This window comes from Paramisgurnus dabryanus, chromosome 11, assembly GCF_030506205.2.
Source record: "Paramisgurnus dabryanus chromosome 11, PD_genome_1.1, whole genome shotgun sequence".
NCBI lineage: Eukaryota > Metazoa > Chordata > Actinopteri > Cypriniformes > Cobitidae > Paramisgurnus > Paramisgurnus dabryanus.
The window spans coordinates 16,910,954-16,933,949 of NC_133347.1; the positions used below are offsets into that span (position 1 = coordinate 16,910,954).

At 36.2% G+C, this 22,996-nt stretch overlaps 1 protein-coding gene across 1 annotated transcript; it reads left to right on the plus strand.

Moving 5' to 3' along the window:
• The first annotated feature begins 1,586 nt into the window (after positions 1-1,586).
• Positions 1,587-8,427, plus strand: slc52a3-1 (solute carrier family 52 member 3-1). The gene is made up of 4 exons (XM_065247172.2): positions 1,587-1,792; positions 2,430-3,636; positions 3,962-4,085; positions 5,988-8,427. Exons 2-4 carry the CDS (start codon positions 2,630-2,632, stop codon positions 6,198-6,200), a joined length of 1,344 nt encoding a protein of 447 aa, XP_065103244.1. The 5' UTR covers positions 1,587-1,792; positions 2,430-2,629; the 3' UTR covers positions 6,201-8,427.
• Positions 8,428-22,996: the final 14,569 nt, after the last annotated feature.

Below are 22,996 nucleotides of genomic sequence, written 5' to 3' on the forward strand. Positions count from 1 at the left end.
ACATACACGCAAAATAACTAGTTTGTAGGGTCTTGGATTACAAGGAGTTATCTGTTTAGTGTACCTATTTGTCTCAATTGCATACTCAAATTCTAGACATTTCTGGAACCACTCCACATCATGCTCTCGGTTCAAAACACGAACCCACTTTAAAGACCTAGAGGAGAAATTCATGTGACATGTGACCCTGTTTTATTTACCTTTACCTTTCAATCCAAAGTTCAGTCACTGAATCTCATGCACAGATACACCTGTTGCTCAAATGCATTTTTTCCTAACTCTTATAATATTATGCCTGAACCGAATAGGAAATAAAGCATGTGTTGAGCAACAATACATGACAACAGATTCATTCTCTGTGATTTTCTGTAGACTCCTAATGTTTTACAGATATGTTTTGGGATGATTTCAGTGAATAAGCATTGCAAGATGAATCTATATTTTAGATTATGATTATATTTTAAAAACATGCTTATTATGAGCTGTATTTTGTGGATCGACATTCAGAAGTAAGTAGTTACGCTGGCAATTACAGTTCAGTTAAAATTTTGCTATTTATGTAATTCAAAAAATGCTTTAGGGGAATCTCATTGTCATTGTATCTGAGAGAAAAGATCTTTCTTAAAATTGTTTTTGTGTTTAAACATCACAATAAGTTGTCAACAGAATAATATTGATGTTATCATGAAGAAAAAACTGTTTAGAGTTGTTAAGACTTATAGATGTAACCTTGTGTAAAGCATTTTTTTATAAATCTAATTTCTAGTAAAAATGTATATTTTAGGTGTCTCATAGCCCAATGCCTATTTTTCTGTGTGAATTATGAATAGTTTTTAATGAATTCTTTATATTTAGGTAAAAGTTGAAACTCTGAGCTCAAGTCTAATATAAGCTGTTACTCATTAATAAAGGTTGTACATTTACTTCACACCATAGAAAGGCTGCCAATGTTTTGTTTGGTTGAATAGGCTGTTATTTGGAACAAGCAAGTTCGTTTGTGATTATTCGTTTGGAGTTTTCCTGCTCAATGTGAGCATAAAAATAAACAGCACGTGTTTAATGTTTTATGAAGGATTAATGGGTGTGTTTATTACTAAGTGTTCTATTCAAAGTGTTCAAAGTTCTAGATCAAGATAATAGATCAAGATAATCATTTTGATACAGATATGTGAGGTACCAGTTTGTACCTCTAAAGTACCAATGTGTACTAATTTGTACCAGTGTGTACTTTCATGTACTTATATTCACCAAAAGTGCTGTTTAAAAGGTACCGCCCCAGTGGACACTTTTGTTCCTTCTTATACCTTTTTATTTTTGAGAGTTCATATTATCAATGAAGCCTCAGTGCAGAACATTTGTCCTTTATTTAAAAAAGACAGCCAGACAGACAGACCTGCATGTTTTCTTGAACATAATAAACATTTAATGAGAAATCAAATACGTATAAATCACATTATATCTCCAGTTGAGGACACCGTCTTGAATTGCAAAAATCACACAGATTACCAAAATGTGTTTTTCTGTAATTCAGTCAACTGACAACAATTTCGTTAAAGCGGCTGATCAAAAACAGACTTCCCCGCCTACAAATTTATGCTGAGGCTAAAATCATAAATCACTCTTGACATCTTAGACTTGAGGTTACAATTCACAAGTTAAACGGTAACGGCTGAAGACCAGACAAAAGGCTGAACGAAAGGTGAATCTATGACTTACCTGTGTGTAAAGAAAACTAACGCATGTGCCAAGAAGAAACAGGCTGTTCAGTGTGGCTCATTGCCTCAGAAGGACTGTGAGTATTTTATTTGTTTAAAGCTGATCCAGTAAAGAAACCAGAAAGATAAACAAAACAAAGGTATTTGTAATGTAAAGGATTTATATTTGTAGCTATAATTTGTACCATTTTGAAATATAAATTAAATATAAAGCTATTACTGAATACCTTGAACATGTGCCACCACTGTTATCAAGTTGGAACTTTGGAAGAGAATGCAAATCTCAATGACGTCCTCTTTCTCTTTGACCAAAGTGTTTTCAGAGTCCCGAATATAGTTCAAATGCACTTATTTACATTTTTTGTTGTAAAAAGTATACTTTTGGCATGGATTTCACACACATGGTTATAAACGTGCTTATAAATGTTCGCTACAAACTTTTAAAATATATTTATCCTATAAGTATATAAGTGTCCATAATTCATATTTTCTATTGTATATAAACTTTTTTTTGCTGTGTTCAAATGTTTTACTATTGTTCACAACCTTGAAATTGCAAATCGTTCAATAATACACTATAGCATACAGTTAGATGCGATACTTTATTAAGTACAGGCTAAAGCTGCACATGATCTAATTTGAATGAGCCTATAATACTTGACACCAGACCTTCAGTATTTGTTTTTTAATTTCTCCTTTTGTTATTTTATAAAGGTGATCATCTGATGTCCTCATTTGGACAGCACGAAGACATCAAAATCAAATTGAACTGATGTGAGATATGACACCAAACCTGATACCATAGTGACACAGCTCACGATACTGACCGACAAAATCTGTGGAAAGAAAAAAATTGAAACCTCTAAATAGGTCTTGTCAACTCCTATCTGATAAAGAATCAACAGTGAATCAGAATGAATCTGTACATACATGTATTGGCATGTGCTTTTGGTGTGGGTTCCTGGATTTCCATTAATGGCTTATGGGTGGAGCTTCCTCTGATTGTCAATATTCTGCCAGAGCGATGGGACTTACCCTCTTACCTCACAGTTATCATTCAGCTCGCCAATCTCAGCCCTCTACTGGTCACCCTGGCACACCAATTCTGCCCTGGTCGACTACGGGAAAATCTGGTTATCTATTCGGTCCTTTCAATTGGTATTGCAGCTTGTATTCTGCTAGCTTTGTTTTGGAAGAAAACCACAGTAATTTTAGGGCAACCACATAGCACAGCATTTTTTATCCTTACGTTCTTTCTCGCCCTTGTCGATTGCACCTCCTCTGTTACATTCTTGCCATTTATGATGCAACTGCCTGCCAAATACATCACCACATACTTTATTGGAGAGGGTCTGAGCGGTTTGGTTCCAGGCCTGGTGGCGCTGGCGCAAGGGGTTGGGATGTCCGAATGTGTCAATGTCTCATATGTGCCGAATAACCTTACGGAGCCTGGACAACCTACCTTTGTGGTGGAGACACGATACCTCCCTCCCAACTTCTCGCCAGAGGTCTTTTTCTCATTCCTGGCAGTAATGACAGCAATAAGTCTAGGTGCTTTCTTCATGCTAAATCGTGTGCCTCGTACTTTTGAACTCTCCTCTGAAAATCTTGTTCCAGATGATGTGGCGACAGTCTCTAAGGGTTTGGAAAGCCCTGTGGAACTCACTGCATGCACAAACAGTGAAGAGAAATTTGAAAAGAAGACCAGATTGCTACTTCCCGTAACTCTGGATAGCAGCTACCGGCTTGCATTTATGTATTTATTGGTAGTGTGGGTTAATGGAGTGACAAATGGGCTGTTGCCATCTGTGCAGACGTTCTCCTGTATGCCCTATGGAAATATGGCCTATCACCTCTCAGCTGCTCTGTCGTCAGTAGCCAATCCAATGGCTTGCATCATTGCAATGTTTTTCCCTAAACGGTACACTCTTTAATTTCAATCTATGAGCATTGTTTATATAATGTGCATATATTTCAGCACTGTTGGTTACTATCATATGCAATGTTTTGGATGTTGGTGTGCTTGTTTTTGACAATGACATCAGATGTCACTTGTTCAACCAGCAAAACCATCTTGATTGACTAGATTAACCAGAAAGACTGATGGCTGACCAGCTTTAACAGAGAAGAATTAACCAAATGTATTTAACTTATACTTAATATTCTTTTTATAAAGAATTTATCAAATCTTTCTGATTCCGATTTTGGTTTTCAATGTAACATTAAGAGTTTATGCTCTATTTCAGATCTTTAGTACTTCTTGGATTCCTGTGTCTGCTGGGCTCTGTTTTTGGAGGGTACAATATGGCCATGGCTGCTATGAGTCCCTGTCCATTACTACAAGACACGGCTCTAGGGAGTGCTCTTATTGTAAGTTACCTAGTTAGGTGTTCTGCCCAGTTATAGATAAATATCGTATTGATATTTGTATCTGTCTCGATGCAGTTAAGTACAAATTATTAATTGTGGTTTATTTTATTACACAATATAATAATCTCTTTCTTTGCTAAAAAAGGATGAATAAGAGATTCATTATGCACCAAACAACCATCTAGTTTTGCATTTGCTTACATCAATAATGCTGAGCTGTGTAGTTTTTTGAATACTGACTAATGAGGTGAGAGAATATACTTTCTCAAACATCTCTTACTTATTCTGATCTTATAAGTCAGACCACCATGATCCATCTGAATTCGCCTACTTCCATACTTTATAGTATGTAATTAGTATGGGAAATGAATAGTAGCCTATGTCTGTCCAGTATGGGAGAAATACCCAAATGGTCTGTTTTTGCATTTTTTTTAAAAGTCCTTAACGGTCACCCCTTTGTCATGAAAATGCACTATACAAACTTAAATAGCTGTAATTCGTGAATGCTTTGGAATACAAACATACAATCTCATCAAAATAATTACAAAATATTATTTTTTATAAAAGTTATTTAAGTTTAACCATTTAAATGTCACCATCTGTCACAGTCCCTTATACAGTACACCTGAGTTTACTTTAATAATTTTCATGTAGATTTTAATTGATTCAGGATAAACTATGTATCGTTGGAAAGGGTAAGCCTTTAGAATAAATATTTTAACAGTGTTTTATGGTTTTTCAGTGTTTTGTCACTGTCCAGACAGCTGGATGACTACTTTACTTCAGTGTTTTGCATGTAATTTTTTATCTTATCATGACAAACAATATATCTTTGGAAAGCTCTAAGAGTGTTGTTTTCATAAATGATGACGTAGTGAGAGTCAGTTTTTAAAATGTCATGGGCCCACAGGCAGGCCCACATTGTTTTTACATATTTATAGCACTAATACCCTATTCTAAACCAAAACAATCTTGACAAAATATATATAGCTGGAAAGCCGTAAGAGTCAAGTTTTCATATATAATCACCATTTTGGGGAATAAATAATGTAGAGAGAGTTTTTTTGTTACATGACCCCACCCCTCATAGGAATGCATATATATTCATATATCCTATTATTAATATTAAAAAATAATGAAAAACAATATATCATTGGAAAGCTCTAAGAATTTAGATTTTATATTTCCAAACCTTTTTTCAGTAATAATAATAATAATAATGCAGTGACTGTAATTTATATATTTGTGACAAGAGTAGGAAGCAAACCGTTGACACCTGGTGGCCGTTGTTGGTAAAACCACTAAAAGTGTGACAGAAACCTATTTTTTATATTTAAACTTACAATTTGGATGAGAACTAGTTGAGACTTGTGGCTTTATGCTTTTAGCATTTTGGCCATAAACATTTTCATTTTTATGTTTTTTTTTTAAATAAATATAAAATACATACATTCCATTATTTTGGTTATTTAAAATAATTTTAAACTGCTGTAACAATTTTTCTGTTTAATACTTTCACCATATATATATATATATATATATATATATATATATATATATATATATATATATATATATATATATATATATATATATATATATTATATTATATTTATTTTTTTTAAAAATATATGTAACTTACCAAGAAATGAAGCTATTCCTCGAAGTTAAATTGTATTTGTTTTACAACACCAAATGAAATAATTTTCAAGGTGGTTGTTAGTACATGAGAACGAACAAATGGGTCACATATCCATATGCACCTACACATACTATAGCTTTTTATTGAAAAAGTCAAGAAGTAAGTACCGGTACTTAATTTAATCCAGTATGGACTGTCACACTATGCGATTTTGGACAGTATGCGATAAAGTGTTTTATAAATTCTCTTGTGTGTTTCAGGTTTTGTCGTGGGTTTTCTTTACTGGCCTGATGTCTTATGTGAAGGTGATGGTGGGTGTGATTCTCCGGGACAGGAGTCACAGCGCTCTCGTGTGGTGTGGAGCGGCAGCGCAGGCAGGATCGTTGTTGGGCTCTGTTGTTATGTTTCCTCTGGTTAACATCTTTCATTTTTTCCAGTCTGGTGATATTTGCAACAACGAATGCTCATTATAACTGTCTGCTCTGCTTTTTTATTTTACCATTGTCCATTATAAATTCACCATTTGTATTTTTATATGTTATTGTTGGTTATTTATGGTATTGTGAAACATTTAATTATCGTAACTATTTTGGGAGGATATCATTAGACATCATTAAACATCATTAGCTCATCACTAAGTAATTATGTGTGTTATAAACGCTGACTCAGGTTAATATTACAGGAATGTGCCTTTCATTGTCACTTTCCCTGCCATCACTAGATGGCGCTCATTTACTGCATCATTTGTAGACAGCTCCACTCTTGCTGATGATGGCCTGAATTTACATCAGTTGCTGTAAGAATGTAATGAGTTAAAATCACCCTGAAATAGAAATCTATGTAAAGTAATAAATTCAAGACAACTGGCCATCGTTAAAACTGAGTGGAGATAATTAGTGGTAGCCTAATATAGAGAAACACTAGCATTGCATATATTTTATATGTATCATATATAGCTCGCCATTTAGCTGGGACTTTAATTGCTTTTAGTCAAAGCAACCTGCAGTAAATTGGTAGCAGAGACCCTAAACACCTCTGTAGCATTGTGAGATTGCTTTGCTAGGCACAAGGTATGATTACCACCTCAGTAAATCTTCAGCTCTCCAGTCACACCAGTTCAGAATCGACCAGTCAGCTCTTGAGTTACCAGCCTAGATTTGTAACCACTAGGGCCACTAGCCGTGTTCAGTGGACCAGTAACTCTTCCAATCAGAGAAAATGTACGATTATTTTAGACGTCAAATGATTCAAAACACCAAGGAGAGCTGGAAGAATTTAATGAATGACAGCACATTGCAAGAGTTTTTATGTGAATATATTATTAACCGAATGTTTAAGCCTTTTACTTAGGAGGTTTTGTAGCAAAAGGCTGCAACATATTGTTATTTAAAAGTTATTTAATTTACTGACTAATAACCTGAGTAGCCTAATACTTAAAGTGAAATTACTCAACCTTAAGTCCCACCAATAACTATGGTAGGTTGCACAGACAGATCCCTCTGCTCGAGTCCCTACAGGTGATCAGAGAGGCAGAAACGATTAACTGATGAAGAGAGACAAAAAACGAGCACTGTTCACTCATCCTGTTCTCCTGAGGCAAAGAAAGAGAGACACGGCGAGTTAAAGAGACAGAGAGAGTGAGAGAGGTGTCAGCTGCTGACCCTGATTCTTGGGCACTCAGGAATGCTTGAGTGATCCTAACGGGGCGTAAAAAGCCCAAATTACCCTCCATACATCCACCCTACGCAAAGCCTGGAGGTCAGAGGTCAGGAGATCATGCAGATGCCCTCTTCACTGTAGTCAGCATCTCAGGGGAGACCAGACGTTTCCTGAAATCTCCACAATGAAACATCTGATGATCATATGGTAGTTCAGACAATACAACTTATAAGATATGTACATTTCTATAATTGTATAGTTTTGTTTTATGTGTGACATTTCAGAAATCTTTGTAAGTTTTCTCAAAATCTGCTTTACAACAAAAAAAATAAAGTGTTTATTAAAGAATTATCTTGATTGACCTTTTACAACCCTCTTCACATCCGCACCAACTATGTGCCACTTCACAAGATGAGGACTCTCACAAGCCACTGTGCTAGTTTAACCATTTAAAGTCCCAATTGTTCAGCTGTGAAAAATGTAATAGAAATAACAGAATGCAAGGATAATTAGCTCAATTTCTTGCATCTCTCTCTTTCTGTCTTTCTCTTTCCCATTGTGCGACTGTGGTATTGACATGCAAAGTGTTTGGTGGAGAGAGTGTATGATTTTCTGGCTGAGTGTCAGATGGTCTTTCACTCTTCCAGCTGGTCGGAGAGCGTGTTGCCACCTGGTTTCCTTATTTTGCATCACGTGAGAGCTGCAGAGGGTAGAAGGCTCTTTAAAAATCACTGCTGCGAGTTCCATCTGCTTTTGACTGAACTACGCTGATATGAACATGCCCTTAAGTCTTCTAACATGTAAAGACTCTACAGAAAACATACAGTGTGCGGACAAAAAAACGACACACTGATGTTCTCCAACCCAGTTAGACTTTATACACTGGTGCATAAAAGCGATAAAATAACTATTTTTGGTACTTTTCAGTCAAAGGAGAATCATTTCTTTTATAGCTTTGTAGGGGTGAGCGGGGCACAAACTAACGCCGGGGTTAATTGTAACACGGCTACTTTACATATTTATAGATGGCCGAGCAATTTGTGCTTTTGGTCTTTTTCTCTTACTTTCAGAAAATTATCTCCTGTAAATTTGTGAAAAGTTTTGATGTTTTTTTTTCATTAAGATATTGAACAAAGAGTGTTTTGGAGGCATTAAAGTATTTCTTCATCTTTTTTTTACGATTTCTGACTTGGGTGTGTATCCAAATCCAACCTTATATTATTTTAACTGTCTTGTTACCTAAAACATAACACCATTTTGAAACATGTCAGCAACTCCTAGTAACTGATAAATGGGATTGAAAACACTGTAACACAGCGGGGTTAGTTGTAACATAGTGTTACAATTAAGCCTCAGGTATACAATGATAATGAAATGAAAACAATATAAATACTATTCATCAAAATGATTACTGTAAATTCAACATCAGGGAAAATAACTCACAATTATGACTTTTTATCTTAATTGTGCAGCCCTTAAAAAAAAAATCGATTTATATGCATTGATGCATAATACAATGATTGTTATAAAGGATTGTGGATGGATGAATGTGTGGATATCTATCTATCATTGGGGAAAATATAAAAACAATATCCACCTGTAGTATATCACCAGAATTTTATTGAATTATTTGTGTTTAAACAAAGGTTTCTAGTGTTACAACAAACCCTCTGTTTGTTATAATTAACCCCAAATATGTAAGTTGTAACGTTTGCACTGTCAGATTGTCTGTATAATTGTACGATAACGGTAGGTCCCACAAACAAACTTTAAGTGTTCAGTTGTAGCATTGTGTTGTGTGTTGATTGTGTAAAAAAATTATTAATTGAACCTAAATATTTTTTAAATGATGAAGCTAAAGCCAGCTCTCCCATATGTACTTTTTTTTACTAGACTTTTTAAGCAACTTTATTTTTAAAAGTATACTATGAAATGCATATGCATTGCAATATTTTACGATTACATAGACTTAATATGAAAACTGACCTTTTTGGATGTGCAAAACATGCACATTAATGTGTGCATTTAATGCATATCAAAGTAACACTGGCCAATATTAATGTAGTAAGCATATACTGTACACCACCGGTCAAAAGTTTTGACTGAAACACCCTTTATTCATATTTTTTTCCACATTACAGGATAATAATAAACTCATACAGACTTTAACTATAATATTTATCATCTGAAGTGCTGTCACCCTTTGCCTAGGAATTGCAAAACCGTATTCATGTCATTTTATCAAGACGCTTCTTGAGATTTCACCTTATTAGAATATTGAGAAGTTTACATTTAATATGTGCTCTTATTGGCTGTTTTTTCTTTAATAATCAGTCTAAGTCATCTATTAAAAAAAAGTTTTAAAATAGCAAATAATCTGCTAAGTTGAGGGATTTAACCATACACCTTTAGATTAAACAATTTTTAAGATCATTGTTAACATTTCTGTCAAGTGTGCTAGTGTAAATCTTGTGAATTTGATATCAACAGCCTGCAACTTATAAACAATCGTTGTTTTGACGTGCTATGTTACAATTTGTATCATTATAAAACACTACAAACTGTAGACGGTGTCTGGCTGTTCCTCTTAAGTTCAATCAGCTGCTTCTCTGCATTCAGCTGTTTAAGCGTTACGGTAACGGTTTCATTAATGATGTTTTAATAAACTCCTCTCTGTGTCATTCACACTGTCAGGCAGATGTAAAGGTTTTTTTGGCTTTATTGTAGCAGAGAGGTCCGGCGAGGGTCATCTAACTCCCCCGGGATGCTTTATTTGCTGACGGTGTGTGTTGAGACATATGGGGACCTTTTAGGATGTGAAACACAGTGAGGAAGTATGAGCCTGTTAGTCTGTTGTATTGAGTTCATTATTGCTCACTTATGGTGGAAAGAATTTGTGGTCTGTACATTTCTATGGTCAGTAAATCTTCAGCGTATCATTGTTTAATGATATATACAACTCTCTTATACAAAAGGCCTTCTGGGGCTGAAATGTGGGTTCATAGCACACATGGCATTGGAGACACACATGTGACAACTGATAAGGAGATAAAGATAGACTGACAATCTGTCTGATGTTAATGCAATCGTTCACCCAAATATGAAAATTCTTTTGAATAGTGTTAAATTAAAATACCATCATGTTATCTTCTTATATTGGGGTCAACATATGTTCAGCTAAAAAAGGGGAATCATACACATCTGGGATGACATAAGGCTGGGGGGAATATCATATTTGGGTGAATTTTACCTTTAAAACCCCTTAATGTAATAGCAAACTGTTGGCAGACCTTTTTGAGATTAGTTTATGTTACATTTCCCAACAGCAGCTTTTCCCACCTTGCGGATCTCTAAAGAGGATGAAATCTAAGAAATTTCCCTCCAGTCTGCCTGAATGCTAATGAGTGTTGCGTTAGAGCCTTCAGATGACCTTGACGGTAGGCACATCTGGAGAATAGCGCATTAACTGTATTAGTATGAGCCTGGCACGATAATGCAACAGAACGTAAGTCACTCTGATAGTCCCACACAGCTATATTCAGCAATCGCCTCTTATGCGAATGTGTTATAAGGACATTCTAGAGGTAACATAACACATTTCTCCACAACAGATGGCTAATATTGAAACTTCTGTTCTGTATTATTCAATTTTTTCACTGTGCAAAACATTTTCGCTCCGGGTTGTTTTGATGCGTTTTGCCCACCTAACTGGCCAGTGGGTGTAAACCATGTATGCGTGTGTGTAGCACATCTAAAAGCTCAGATGCAAACCAAAAAGCGAACCAGCATTTAATATTATGAAGATCATGAACCGGTCAACACACATACACAAACACACACAAAAAAAAATGTACACAAAGATGCAAAAGTTGTCTCTGGGGTAGTACCTTTTCAAAAAGTACACTTTTGTACTTAAAATATGCATATTGGCACCTTAAAAGTACATACTGTTTCCTCAAAGGTATATCTGTACCAAAATGGTACATTTTAGGACCTTTTTACCATCCTAGTGACAACGTTTTTCATTTTTCTTGAGAGTGCAGGTGTCCACTTTATGGGGACTTAAATGATATACTTTTATATGTACAAACTGCATATTCTATTTCCTTCCATTATATAAATGTAACCCCACACCTAACTCCCAGAATTTTTTTTGCTATGTCTATCTCGTCCAGCTGATTTATGATTTTTACTCATGTCTGGAAAGGACAGTGTTTTTATATAATGAATGGAGAGAGTGTCCATTTGGACCCGAGCCACATGAACACTATGAGCTCATCACCATGGTAACCTTCAGAGAGATTCTTACCTTTCCAGAGTCATTTCTGCTGTCATTGAGTTTTGTAATGTGCACATCTCTCGCCTATCCTTTCTAAACTTGCACTGTCATGGCACAAGGCATTTTGCATGAAATCAAGTTGCCGTGACCCCTGATATGGAATGACATTAATTTATGTAAAAAAATGATTAGACTGTATTTATGTTCTTGCACTAACACCAACAAATATTTGAAAAAAGTTGTATAGTTTACAAAAAATGTCTAAATGTCTCCAACTGGTCAGCTACTGGTTGAGCCAGGGTTGCTAGGGGGTGGATAAAATAGGACTGGTTGGGTTTTTCAACCAAAAAGAGCAAAATTTTGACAAAGTTACAGATCCACTGTGTTTAGAATCAAACTTTAAAAGAAACACTGCACACTTCAGCTTCAAGCATAAGCATGAATTATTATTAAATACTTGAGGGGGAAAATATTGGAATGCAACCCCTCCACACAAACAACCCTTTCATTTTTCTTCTTATATTAGAGTACCTGACTTTCTTTTAATTCTCCAATGGTTTCTATATTGTAAGGTCAGTGAAGAAACACAAAAAAGGAAGAAAAAATATAGGACAGACAATATACAATGAATTTTACATTCAGGCCAATGGTTCTCTCTCTCTCTCTCTCTCTCTCTCTCTCTCTCTCTATCATTGTTATACTGATGTTTATTCAACCTCACTTGCATTTCTCATGTTATAACACCATAACACCATAACACCTCACCTGAAGTTACAGGTTGAGCATGTCAGACTCCCCCACAGGATTTTATTCTGCGAGTCTTTCAGTGAGTTTAAACTCGACATGTTTTTATGCTGTGCTGGCTGAACAATTCACATGTTGCACAAGTCCAAAGGTGTTGTGCAACACAAACAGTTAAGTTTTGAAAGCTGTCTTATTCCGGAAGGTCACCCTGTGCCAAAACATCTGATATTTCTGAGGAGAAAAGTATCTTCAAAAGAGAATTCAACTTAAAAATGAACCTTTGAATAAACATAGATGCTAAATATTTTTCTCTGAGTGCTGGGAGGCAATCATGGTCATGCATATTTATAAAGCTAAATTTCCATTTTTAGTCTTTAAAAAGAAACAAAGTGACCTTAAGTGGATAAGGAGGACAACTGAGTGGCATAAAATACCAACTGGACTGAGTGTGTGTGAGTGATCTGTCTAATACTTTAATAATGTCTAGTGGAATGCACTAGTAGATCAAATGAATTATCTTACAGAATATGTGTCGATAAGAATTTAGATTTTTTTTCATGTGAAACATTCAACAAAACACCCTCCATTCCCAAATAAATTGTGTATGGTGTACAGTGGCAGCTTGTAAGTGTTCATCCGAAATTCAAAATATGTGTTTGGAGTGTCATGTGTCTTGCTTGTGTTTTCAAAATATGTGTGACCATGTGCATCAAGTGTTTTGTCAAAATAAGTGCCTGCTGCCCACACGTCAAAACCGTTTATGATAAAAGAGACGCTCACGTTCACAAAATACACGCAAGACACTCCCTTAACACTCTGATTACCCATGAGATTATACGAGTATCTGGCAAATGTGATGCACATAGGATCTCTTGATGCGCAGAACACATATTTTGAAAAAAGGAACCACACACATGATGGGCTACATACATGTTGTGACGAACTTCACATCGAGCATCCTCGAAAAAAGTCAATGGCCGCCACTGATGGTGTACAGTACTGTTCAAAGGTCTAAAGGCCGTTTCACATGGTACGCGGCAAGCGGCAAAATCGCCGCGCGGCTTCAGCTTTTCTCTTGTATCAGAAGCGGTTTATGCAGCATTTAGTGTTAATGTGTGTATCTTCAAAGGCCCTGCCATTAGGGACAGGATTTTGGGTGCATGAGCAAGGCGTGTGGACCAACTCCTTTTTACCTCTATAACCCCCACCATTTTGCTGCTTTCCGCATGTATCCTATTTTGCAGCGTACTGTGTGAAACGGCCTTTAGGCCACCAGGCTACCACACTGTAAAAACAATTTGTTAATTTTTAAAAAAAGGTAAGTTACCTGGTTGCCTTGAAATATTGAGTTAATTCAACTTAAAAATATTAGTTAACAAAAAAATGTGTAAAAATTTTTGTGTAAACTAATATTGAATTAACTCAAAATTTTGTAGCTACACAAAAGTTGTAGGTCTCTTTTATGAGAATAAAACCAGAAAACACAGTACATTTGTATGCAGTATTAAAATAAAATTAGAATAAAAATATAGGGTAAATGTGAAGTATTTAATGTGACCTTCCCTTACACTTGATAAATAACAGGAACATGCCAGCTCACTTTAACCTAAATATAATAAAACTCTTATTTCTTATTATAATGTAATGACAGTTTTCTTATAAGAGTTCAAGCTGAGCTTAGTGCTAAAGGGGGTCACATTATTTATTCAAATAATTATGTCTTTATACATTTTGTGTACATATAATACTTCTAGTTTTAATGTTAAAAAAGTAATATAAGGATAAAAATAAATAAGGATAGTCATTAAAACAACAAAGCTGGTGGTGGCTGAAATCTTTTGCACAATACTGTATATTAATGCACACATGCAAGTGTGTGTTTGGTGTTGTTTAGACAGGACAATTTATTTTAAAATTAGGCCATGGCCCTGTTCTTAAAGCATATGGTCAACCATTCACACATGTTTGCAGCAATATACTGTGAGTGCCTAAGGCCTTGCCCTCATACAAAGAAATCACGAATAATGAAACATCAAGGCCTGACCTTAATGTTGCATCAGACACATAAAGAAAGAGATGCAATAATAAAAAGAGAGAGGTTTTGACATGATTGAATAATGCAGTACTTTTAAATACTTTAAAAAAGCTTTTAAATAATTTTCAAGACAAATTTAAATAAAAGCTTGATAAAAAATGAAATGATGTTGTATTTCCAATGTTAGTGAATGCACATGGATCATGGCGATATGACTAATACGGCAGACTAATGTGCCTCCCGGGTGGTGCAGTAATTAATCCCATAGATGGCCAAATCAGTGATGTTTCCAGGGTCATAATCAGGTTCATAAGAGATCTGCAGTCACACATGTCAGTGTTGGGTATGTGTCTCTCATGATTCTGCTGAACACGCACCTCTGCATCTGCAAGCATAAAGAGCACCTGTTACAACCCATTAATGACATTCATAAAATCTGCACACAGCTAACGTGTTACCATTTGGTGCACTGAAAAACACAGAGCTTCAGCAACAGCATTTGTCCTTCAAAAGCAATATAAAATGCCTGCTGCGCATTTATGTGTCCCTAAAGCTAAATTAGAGTGATCTGCTTCTAATGCCGAAGATCAAAATGTTGTTTAACATGATGTATTATTAAAAAATCATATATATGCATTGGGGGATATGGATAGCATACTAAACAACTATCTTTGGAGGCTTTTGGAGTATAAAATGTTATTATTTATATAATTTCGCTACAGTATATCTTCATCTTAACACATTAATAAATCCTTCAGGATGTTTTCCATCGATTTTTTTCTGCAGCTATTTGATAGCGAGTTTCCAATTTTCTAAACTTGCCCCTCATCCAAGCCTCCTTACCTGCACCCACATATCGAAAAAACCAACCTTTGCCCTGTAGTGAAATGTGTTTAACAACGGTAAAACACACCACAACACTTTACCACTAGATTAAATTGTTTCAGCCACACACCAGCACACCCACATACAAACACATCAAGCGATCAACATCAGGCAATCTGTGCAGTATTTCTCAGCACCCCCTCTCCCTCTCTCTCCTCTCTTACTACCCTTTGTTATGTTTCAGCAGATGGATTTGGGAACAAAGAGCACCCCTCCACCCCATCCCATTTCCACCCTACCCCCATCACACACACACTCACGCATCACTCACTCAAACACAACACACACTCATCATACACAGTCTGCAAGATGCTTCAGTTCAAACCGATTTACTAGATAAGAGCACAACTCGGGTTTGCTCTCTTACACCATCTTTCACCTTCTCTGTCCCTCTGCCAATCTCTATTTAGCCTTGTATGTGTGTGCGCGTGCATGTGTGTGTTTGGGGTAGCAGGTGTATAGATCTCTGGGTTCAGTGGGTCAGTCTTCAATAAAATCAAGAAGATTGAAGTCAATTTGTGCATTGACAAGCTGCAAATCAACACCAGAACAAAACCGTGAGGATCAGAAACAGCCCACAGGGTCTCCACTCTGATCTTTATGTTTGTTATCCTTGTTGAAGCTCAATACAGAAATTAAAACATACCGTTGTCCCATGTTTGCTGTGTGTTGGGGGTAACGTATTACAAGTAACGTGCATTAAGTAATAATATTACTTTTCTGAACTAACAAGTAAAGTAACGCATTACTTTTTTTTAAAGTAATGCGAGTTACTTTTAAGTTGAATTAATTTGATAAAAAAATATATATAAATATTAATAATTAAACTGAACGTAGTCACACAAAAGCCTGAGCGGGAACAGTTTGAGAAACGGAGTTGGCAGGTCAGAGCTTGACATTTTTGCGATGAAAATGTGCAATTTCTAAATGCAGAACTTCTAAATCATAAAAAACACCTGCAAGGCCTGAAAGAGATCAAGCCTCAGCCAAATAAGAAAAAGTGATGCAAAAGTAACGCAAAAGTAACGTAAGTACTACTTTCCATGAGAAGTAACTAAGTAACGCAATTAGTTACTTTTTTGGGGAGTAACTTAATATTGTAATGGATTACTTTTAAAAGTAACTTTCCTCAACACTGGATTTGACTGAATTTCATTGTTTTTGCAGTGTATTTTGTATCCCGTTGAAGATTCTGGCACTACTATTTAATTTAGTTTCATTGTTACCAATTTTTTTTTTTTACCGTACATTACTTACAAGAGTACCGAGCCCCTAAGGTGACATTGGAGTAAAAAAATCTATAGTTTAGTTTCATGTGCTCACGTGAAACTTTCATGTGCTCACGTGAAACTATTATGTGCTCACGTGAAACTTTCATGTGCAGAATTTTTTAAGAAATTATCGCGCGCGCACATGAAAGCGAAAGTTTCACGCGAGCACGCAATAGTTTTACGCGAGCACGCGAAACTAAACTTTAAAAAAAAATCTGCACATGAAAGTTTCACGTGAGCACATGAAAGTTTCACGTGAGCACATGAAAGTTTCACGTGAGCACATTAAACTAAACTTTATTTAATTTTTGCTCCATGTCCCCTTAGGGGCTCCGTACTAGGGCACCTGTGTGAACTTAAAGAGAACAGGTTAAACTGGTTTAAGGATACATTTTATGCGTTTTTGCTGTTCATTTACACAACAACAGCATTCTAGGGGCATGAAAATACAAATTTTTGAAAACAGGTATCAAAGTGAAAGTTTTTAAGACAATATTTATGTGACAAACTTTAGCTTCATTGTTTGCAGATAACCTTTGGGTATTTTATGAAATGCAAACATTTTTAGGTGTACTGAATTGTCCAGAAAGCTCTGAATACTTTTTGGGGGACACTGTATGATCATATGGCCAGTAGCAGTACCTAATTTAAATCTAAATTTTAGGAGCAGATATGCATTGTCATGACTATTTGACTGCATGACTCTTATGTATGGATCATTGATCATATGTTACAAATCGAAAAATCACATCCTGTGAAATAACCTTCCTCACCCTCAGGGACTTCTGGAGTGGGGAAAGTCATTTAGATGGCAGCGTACAGGTCTGTAATCATGGATGGATGCTCTCTTTGCAGGCTGACAACACACTTTACATTGTCATTCCAATGCAGCCACTTACTTAAGTGCTTCTGATTGTTAGCAAGTTACATGAATGAAGTCATAAAATTTGTGAGCTGACAAAGTTGACATGAGGAGTAATACTAAAATTAAATATTGTGTAACTGTACAGCTATGAAAGCAGGACGCGTGATGAAATGGATTGTCTAGCGTGTAGGAAGTGTAAAAGTGCTGTGAAAACGAGCTATTCAGGATTCAGGATTTGAATAGGTTGTATTTAACTAAGAGGCCCATTAGCAGTGTTATCAAGAGCTTCTGCCCGGTCCTTCTGTCATATATAAAGGCACCTGCATCCCCTACCCCATCATTTAACTCCCCCCACCCACCAGACTCCAGAGTCCTGTTAAAATATTGAGCAGGTACTTAAGTGTAATTTGGCTGAGTGCAGGCATCGCTGAAGGGCCCTTCATTCTCTGAAGACGTTTTGAAGAGACGAAACGAACGCCATCAATTATGTATACTATTATTCAACATCTCAGACTAAACAGAGACAAGAGCCGATTCAGTCTAATTTTGGTTTTTGTGTGATTATACAATTTCTGCTAGTGGCTGACAGGTCTCATTACAAAAACAAATGTGCCAGAGTTAATTTTTACCCCATTCTCAGTTTAAGTGATACATTTACATTTATGCATCTGGCAGATGCTTTTATCTAAAGCCACTTACAGTGCATTCAAGCTGTACATGTTTAAGTACACGTGTAGTTATGTAATGTGTGTTACCTGGGATAATATCACAACCCTGTAGTTTATGTAATTTATGCATCTCCAAAGATTATTAACACCAGTTGAGCTATACAATAAATGGTTCAAAAAAGCTGGCACTTTACAAAGATCCTAATATGTACCAGAAACATTGGGTACCAATATGTAAATCAAAAGTACTAATATGAAATCTTCAGGTACAAAGGTGTAGGCTACTTTTTAAAAGGGCACTGACACCCAGGGACAATTATTTTACCTAATAAAGGAGTTTCTTTGGAAATCAAGTTTTATCTCGGCCCTTTCCTATGTTTGTTAATTTTAAACATGGAAATATTGTGAATACATGAAATTATGTTTGGATAAACTTACATAAAACTTTTCAAACAATTTCACCAAAACATAATTCATTTACCCTATGTTTTGAAACAACCCAGCGTTTGGTCTGTTACAACCCATCCGTTTATTTATATCCCAAAATCTATCCAGTCCTACTGCGTCGTTTTCCAGCATTTATACTTTTGCATTGTCGTCCATGTCGATGTGCAAACACACATGCAGACCGCTGGTATCCTTCATGACAACTGTGAGGGGGTGAATTTTTTTGTAACTCATCCATTTAAATTATATTAAGCCTTAAACTTCTGCATAATTAAGGGCGTGGCCACTTGAGTGATGGTTGAACAGCCACTGCTGTCACTGGAATCGAGCTAGGCGGGCGTGGTTTCAGCCACCTCAGCTTCACCCATGTCCCGCCTCTTTACCCATTTTCGGCTTTGCGTGAGTGATTCGCGGTGACGCGCGGCCAAGATGGCGACGGCAGGCAAGGCCTAATTAAGCTTCAAAAACGATCTTCACCAACCAATGGGTGACGTCACGGACACTACGTCCATTTTTTTCACAGTCTATGGAAAAATACATATGAAACAGTTTTTTTACATGACGGGAGGGGTTCAAGTGGACCAATCACAGCGATTGCAGTCCGCGTAGAAATGACACGTTAAAAATTTGGCAAGGTGCATGCCATTCTATGCAAAGGCTATGGATAGTCTTGGGTTAAAACAATCAAGCATTTTTTAGATTGTTACAAAACTATAATTTACTATAAAATAAAACACTCTCAGAAAAAAGGTACATACAGGTACACAAGTTGTCACTGGGGTGGTACCTTTTCAGGTACACATTTGGCACCTTAGTACATATGGCTGGGTTATGTTGGACCCATAATGGGTAAATATTTGACAGAACACATGCTGGGTTACAATTGACCCCATGCTGGGTTAAAAATGACCCAATGTTGTGTGGTTGTTATGCAATCATGGGGTATAATAACCCAGCAGCTGGGTTAAAACAACCCAGCAATGGGTCAATTTTAACCCAGTGGTGTGTTCAGTCCATTATTTACCCATTATGGGTAAAAAATAATCCAGCCATTTTTAAAGTGTTGGTTCCTCAAAGGTACATTCTGTATCTGCACCAAATGGTACTTTTTAGTAGTGATGTTACATTTGAAGCGAAGCTTCGGAGCTTGTGTCGAGCAAAAGTGGGCGTGCCAGATGAAGCATCGATTCGAAGCTTGTGTTGTAAACGTAGAAATCACGTGACCACTGACAAACGAAGCTTCACTTTCTGCTCAGTCATGTGCGCGCTTCGTTTTGCGTGTCAGAACGTTCGAACCCCAGAGGTTTTTTAGCAGTTATTTGCATTATTCACATTTTAGTCGCACATAATACTGAATAGATAGTATTGTATGTACATATACTTGTGCGTGTGAACATTATTCAATAAAATACACACTGTAAAAAAAATCCGTAGAAATTGCAGCTGGGTTGCCGGTAATTTACCGTAGATTTACATTTATGTTATTTACTGGCAAGAGTTTGTTCAAAGTTAAATGAACATTAAACATTTACAAGTCTTTGTCTTTACAGAGTAAAACAAAAAAAAAGCATCAAGCCAAACATTCTGGGAAACAAAATCTGAAGCAAAAAACAGAAAAAGGTTGATGATGATTTCTGGTTCCCAGAATGCTTTGCATGAGTCTGTTATTGTATAGTTTTATTCTGTAAAGATAAAGACTTGTTAATATTTAAAATTTATTTAACTTTGAACAAGCTCTTGCCAGTAAATAACATAAATGTAAATCTACGGTAAATTACCGGCAACCCAGCTGCAATAACATTGTAATTTCTACGGAATTTTTTTACAGTGCAGTATTGAATCGTATAAATGTTAACTCTTATTAATTAATTCTGAAATATTTGGCACACTTGAATGAGTAAATAAATGTATTATATTGACCATTCACACACATGTTGTCTAAGCTTTATTTGTACACATAATATTAATATTAATCTGAATTTCATCAGCTTGTTGCTTCACTAACGGATCTTCTTCCAGAAGCGACTGCTATATGTTTTATTAACCAAAAGATGGCGCTGTTTTCGACACCCACGTTGAGGCATCGAATCATGGTTCGAAACAGCAAGGGAAGTATCTGTGCTTGATTCGATGCTTCATTTCCCCATCACTACTTTTTAGGACCTGTTTAAAAGGTATCGCCCAAGTGACAACATCTGTTCTTTTATTTCTGAGAGTGTAATGCTGTCAGGGCTGTACCCTTTACAAAGGTCCTAGTTAAAAACATTTGGTACCAATATGTACGATTTATGTAGGTCTATCCAGAAACAAGAAAAATATGGTGAACAGAAACACAATTAAAAAGAAAAGTTAAGATGAGAGCTATTGGATTTGAGACTGTCTGAGAAACTTTGGACAACATCGAAAATCAATATTTTGTACTTCTGTTGACTAGACACAGCATAAGTTAATAAAGATCAACTCTCTGAACTGTGTTAGTACTGACAGACAATAGAGCAAAAACAAAGAAAAAGAAGTGGAAGAATCTTGAATCTCAAGAGAGAGAGAGAAAGAGGGTAATTATGTGGAAATGAGCAATCTCCCAGCATGCTTCTCTCCCTCAGCAATGCAGACAGGAGCCATTTGTCATCTGGCCCAAAATGGCATCTCTGGAGCCTGTTTGAGAGAGAGTGAGCGACTCTTTCTTTCTGTTATTTTCTTACAGTCTCTCTCTCTCTTACTGAGTCTTGCACTATACACACACCTGAAACTATGAGGTTAGAGACAAATCTAGGGATATATTGAAGGATATATCAAATGTGTCCACAGTGTTCACTGTCTGGATTTATATCCCTCAGCCCCTGAGGCCCAGTGCTCGGCTATCTAACGGCTAAGACAAGAACAGAGAGGGATGTGATCAGAGGCTTCTACAAGTGTCATTGCTTCATCAGTATTGACCTTTTGAGCCTAAAGGTGAAAGATACACAAATACAATATCTGTCATCTAACAATTTGCCACTTTTTCAATATGTCATTGCTTAATACAACATAAATCTTGTAATGCAATGCCTTAATGTTGGCCCTTAAAATATATATTTAACTTTTATTTTCAATTACAAGATGAAAAAGACTTAAAGGTTACAACATATTTTGTTGTAGAAGTATAATCAGCATAAACAACTTAAGTTTTTCTCAGACCAGCATCTTTATAAAGCATTGCAGGATAAAAGAGGACAAAAGGTTTCAGAACACACTGTAAAGATGCTTTCAGACAGTCTCTCCAGAGCTCCAGGGGAAAACACAGCCTACAACATGAGCAGAAACAATTCTTCTACAACCCTCCAAAAAGCTCCAAAATCCAATCTCGGTTTATTACTGAGAAACATTAAAGGAAGGGATGGTGTACTATGACTTACAAAATCACAAAACAATGAGAGACTGCAGGGGAGAGAGAGAAGGATGATGAGAAGAGGGATAATGAAAGGAAGGAAAGAGGAGTACAGCATCTCCCAACGTGGGTTTTGTGTTTCTCCTGTGAGCAGTGCAAGAAGAACATACTGGATAAATGAAACCACATTGAAGGTAAAGAGAATCAGACACCAGGGACCGGAGAAACAGGAAACATTCCAGACAGAATGATGGAGGAGAAAGAGGGAGAGAGAGAGAGAGAGTGAGAGAGAAACAGAGAAGAAGAAAAAGTAGCTTTATCTGAGAATGAGATAGATGAAGATACAGAATAAATCCCCCCAAACAATAATCACTGGATGAAATCCAAAGCCTTTCATAGCACGCAGCAGGCAGATCTGATCTGGCCCGCAGGCACTGGGGGTGGGGTATAGGGAACTGCCTGTCCTGGGGCACTGACCAGATGCTCAAATGAAAGATTGGGATTTTTGTCTTTGTTTGTTTGATGGGTGGTGGGGGGGTCATACACAACCTGTAACATTTCACTTGTTGATAATTTCAGTGATTTTGGCCACTGAAATAATATTAAATGAAAAAGCTACATATGTCCACAAGTCAGCAAAATATTAATTTAAACGATAGTTTATTTATACTGTATATTGCTGCAGATTTATACATACAGTATATTTAAAAGTATTTTTATTTATTTATATATATAAATACACAATACTGTGCAAAAGTCTTAGCCCACCATGCCAGAATTAGATTTGATGTTTTTGCAATGTTATAGTGATCATATATCATTGTTTCTCAGTCTCTTTAATAAAATACATCCAGAAAATACAGGACATGTGTATATAGTATTAAAAACTGTATAATGATGTAAACTGATGTGTCAAGTTTTTAGGGTAAACTCCCCTTCCACTTGAACAATAGTAGGAAACTGCGAGATCTCTTAAACCTAAATAAAATTAAATCCTAATTTCTATTTTTAAAGTCTTTTTATGTCATTCTGTTTAAAAACGCTCAAGA